Below are 3754 nucleotides of genomic sequence, written 5' to 3'. Positions count from 1 at the left end.
AAACAAACTCAGAAACGCGGTGTCGCTGCAAAACTTGACTGGATTTGACACGCAGACGCGTGAAGCGATGGATCGGGTGCAGCGTATCCTGCTTGCTACCTGCTTTCAGCTCAAGGTCGACAGCCTTAACGTTAACAATAAGGTAATGGATGTCCCAACCGCACGCGTCTTCCGTCACTTCCCGCTACTCACAGACCTGAACCCCACAAGTTCAGCTGTAAAGGGTATCGAAGCGACTGTTGCTCACGCTTGATGCTCACCAGCCGAGCTGCTTGCATGGTCCTTGCACCTGGCAGCTCCATCCACTACCTGTGAAGACACCAAGACAAGTAATACACCCACCCACAACGACTATGAAACTCTTAGTACCATAACTTAAAATCTCCCACCTCCGACAACCTCCGACCTGTACCAAAAGGGTGGCACATCTAAGTTAGTAACTCTTAAAACAAAAATATTAAGTTTTCTTTTTTAACTGTGGGCCACATCGAAAATGTATTCACTAAAAAAGAGGGAGGCGGTGGCAGTGCGGCGGCAGAAAGGTCTCAGTGCGGTGGCGGTGGCAGGGCGGTCTCAGTGCGGTGAAAGTGCGGCGGCAGAGCGGTGGCAGGGTGGTGGCGGTGGAGGGCGGTCTCAGTGCGGTGGTAGTGCGGCGGCAGAGCGGTGGCAGGGCGGCGGCAGGGCGGTCTCAGTGTGACATCAGAGCGGTGGCAGTGCGGCAGGGCGGTCTTCTCCCGTAAAGCGCGCATCTTCTCGTCCATACTGCGCTTTTTGTTCCACTTCGCGTTGGCTTGAAGCTGAACCTTGGCTGTTTTGTCCGTCTCAGGTAGCCTTTCCTAAAAATGTCTTCTTTTCTTCTTCGTAGTTTTTGTCGGTCCAAACACGCCTTTTTATTACACAAAACGCGCTGAGTAGTGAGCGCCAAGCTCGAACCGACCCTCGCTCTGACCCGGTTGCCAGTTGTGTCGCGTACTTGAATGACTCCTCGCGATCTTAAAGAAGGAGGATAACGTCTCCAAAAATCCCTCTCCACCTTTTGGATGGCGTTGTTTCCGGCAGAAACCCCAACAGCACGGAATGGTACACCAAGCTGTTCAGGTAGACGACATCACCTGGACGCTGGACAACCACAGCGGAGCCACTGTTTTTCAACAATCGGTTAAAGGAATTGATCTTATTACCCCACTTGAACGGCGGCTGGACGTTAGGCGGAAAGAAGCCCAGACCTTGAATAACCTTGTTGCGCACGGAGAAATGTAGCTGCCGACACGCGCATGGTCGACGTGGATCGGCGATTCGCGATTGCTCGCTTGGAGCCAGTACTCAGGGGGGAACATGTACTCTTGATCCGTAGAAAACTTAAGCTTGGAATAGAAACCGGGTAGATGGACGGCAAGCTGGTCCGGTGGGCACTCGCGTTGAGCCTTCCACTTTGCTTGAGCTCCGGCCTTGATAAACTCAGCCACGATCGAGGTGTTGAGTAGGCTGCGCAGGTGGGTGTCGTCCTTGGGAAGCTTTACTTGGCAACGAAAGCCTGCAACATCGTCGCACGCGTTGCTGAAAACCAGCGCCACTGCTTCGCTTTTGACGGCGAAGCTCCATCAGAGGCCCACGCCGATGTATCGATCCCTTGATCCATGCAGCCGCTTGTACAAATCGAGGATGAGGTAGGTGATGTCTCCGTAGTCGCCGCCACTAACAAGTAGGCGTAGCTCTTGTAGGAGGCTGTCTGGCCCTCCGGCGCGGCGAGCTATCGCGGGGGTGGGGGCAGAAGGCGACGACCCGTGCGGGGCCTGCATATTAGGAGGGGCGTGACTTTCTGTCGAATGAAATGCCACTGCACATCTAACCACTATTTGTCAATCCTAAACTATCAATGCTAGCACGGTGTCCGTCCGTCCGTCACACGAAACACTCAGATTTTTAGCCTTCCCATTGGCTGCCAAGCGGAGCGAAGGTGGCTTCGATTGGTGGAAATGTGACATTAATGAGTGGCTGAGATATCTTGGTTGTAATTGAATAAAATACGGATTATTTTAATTGGTTAAGGTGCTTTTTATCAAACTTTCATCTTACATTTCACAAAATGGAGCCGATTGATTGCCGGACCTGTGAGGTCCATGTGGTGCCACCGCCAATTGACCTTGACGGACTTGGGCTGGCGCTCCGGCTGTGTGCCTGCTGCAAAGCGTTCCTTTCGTGGGACGCCTTTGCAGCTGGCTCCGCCAGAGCTAGGGGGCGTCGCTGCATTGTGTGTGCCAATGGGCCCAACGCACGGGCCTATTGGCACCGCTTCGATGCGGCCCCAGCACCACCGAAGCCTGACCAGCGCGAGCAGCGGATGTTCACACTGGCGGTTGCTATGGGCACACCGCCTCCACCGCTTTCTTCGCCACCACGACCCTGCACAGAGCACGAGCGCCACCGCCGCTACCGCATGCAGCGACGTCGTCGCTCGAAGATGGTTAAGCTAGACATCTAAATGGGTACAATGTAGAGTATTACCATTGACTCAAAATATCTTTACACTTTCTCTTTTGTTATTTTGGCTCACAATATGCTACTTTTATTTTTTCTCTTTTGTTACTTAAGGCGCTCAGTAAAATTAAATAAGCGATGCCTTACTTTTCTGATTGAAATATATTTGTTAAAAAAAGTTGTGCCGCGTAGTACAGATAATATCTTATCGGAATGTTGCGAAGAAAGAAACTACTTTATGGATGATTATCATCAATTCTCCGACCCTTCTTAATTTTAGTATTGGCATTTATCATCAATCATCCATTTTTATTTACTAGACAGCCAATCGTACGGTCTTGACAAAATGATTTGGCCAATCCAAAGGCCAAGGGTTAGGTTGAACCTCGTTGAAGCTGGCTCCGACATATCGGGTCGGAGAGGACTCGGGAAATATGGATATGCTCTTACAAATTTCAATATGTAGGCATATCGAATGCATAAAGTCATTTCTCCGACTTCTCCGACCAGTGCAATCATTACCACACACTAATTGTAAATCTTAGACTTATCATGCTACTAGTAGTAAGGTTAGAAGAGGTGGGAAGCAGCGCCGCAGGGAGCTTGCTCGCCATTAGGAGCAATGCATGCAACAACCCCTGCGTGGTAATCCAATTTTTTTGTATTACGTAGTGCAATATGTAGCAAGCGTCAATTAAATGTACATGTATTGCATTATCAATTCTTAAGCACTCCGGCTCGCTGCCTCCTGTGCACCGCACTGCTACCACCTACTGTGCACCGCCTTCTGTGCACCGCCTGGCCACCATCCTGCCACCGCGCCCTGCCGCCGCCCTTCCACCGCCCTGTCGCCGCCCTTCCACCGCCACCGCCTTGCCGCACTGCCATCGCCCTTCCACCGCACTGCCACCGCACTGCCACCGCACTGCCACCGCACTGAGACCACCTTGCTACCGACACCGCACTGCCGCACTGCCATCGCTCTGCCATCGATCTGCCGCCTTGCCGCACTGCCATCGCTCTGCGGCCGCTCTGCTACCGCCCCGAGACCGCCTCCTTTTTTTTGTGAATACATTTTCAATGTGGCCCACAGTTAAAAAAAGAAAACTTAATATATTTGTTTTAAGAGCTACTGACTAAGATGTGCCACCCTTTATGTACAGGTCGAAGGTTGTCGGAGGTCGGAGATTTTATGTTATGGGGAGGCGGGTTGCCGACAAGATCGTAGTACAGTATAAACTCTAATTCAACAGCAACAAAACGACAACAGCAACAA

The 3754-nt window shown here is 51.5% G+C and overlaps 1 protein-coding gene across 1 annotated transcript; it reads right to left on the bottom strand.

Annotated features, from left to right (window-relative positions):
• Positions 1-545: 545 nt before the first annotated feature.
• On the bottom strand, positions 546-3457 carry PITG_21584 (uncharacterized protein; the record flags this gene model as incomplete). The annotated part of the gene is made up of 6 exons (XM_002894952.1): positions 546-808; positions 1113-1141; positions 1249-1573; positions 2077-2470; positions 2796-2815; positions 3253-3457. The coding sequence occupies 6 exons, from the start codon at positions 3455-3457 to the stop codon at positions 546-548; spliced, it is 1236 nt and encodes a 411-aa protein (XP_002894998.1).
• Positions 3458-3754: the final 297 nt, after the last annotated feature.

Source organism: Phytophthora infestans, genomic scaffold, assembly GCF_000142945.1.
Source record: "Phytophthora infestans T30-4 supercont1.324 genomic scaffold, whole genome shotgun sequence".
Lineage (NCBI taxonomy): Eukaryota > Oomycota > Peronosporomycetes > Peronosporales > Peronosporaceae > Phytophthora > Phytophthora infestans.
The sequence above is the reverse complement of the archived record's forward strand: the minus strand, read 5'-3'. Positions and strand labels throughout refer to the sequence as shown.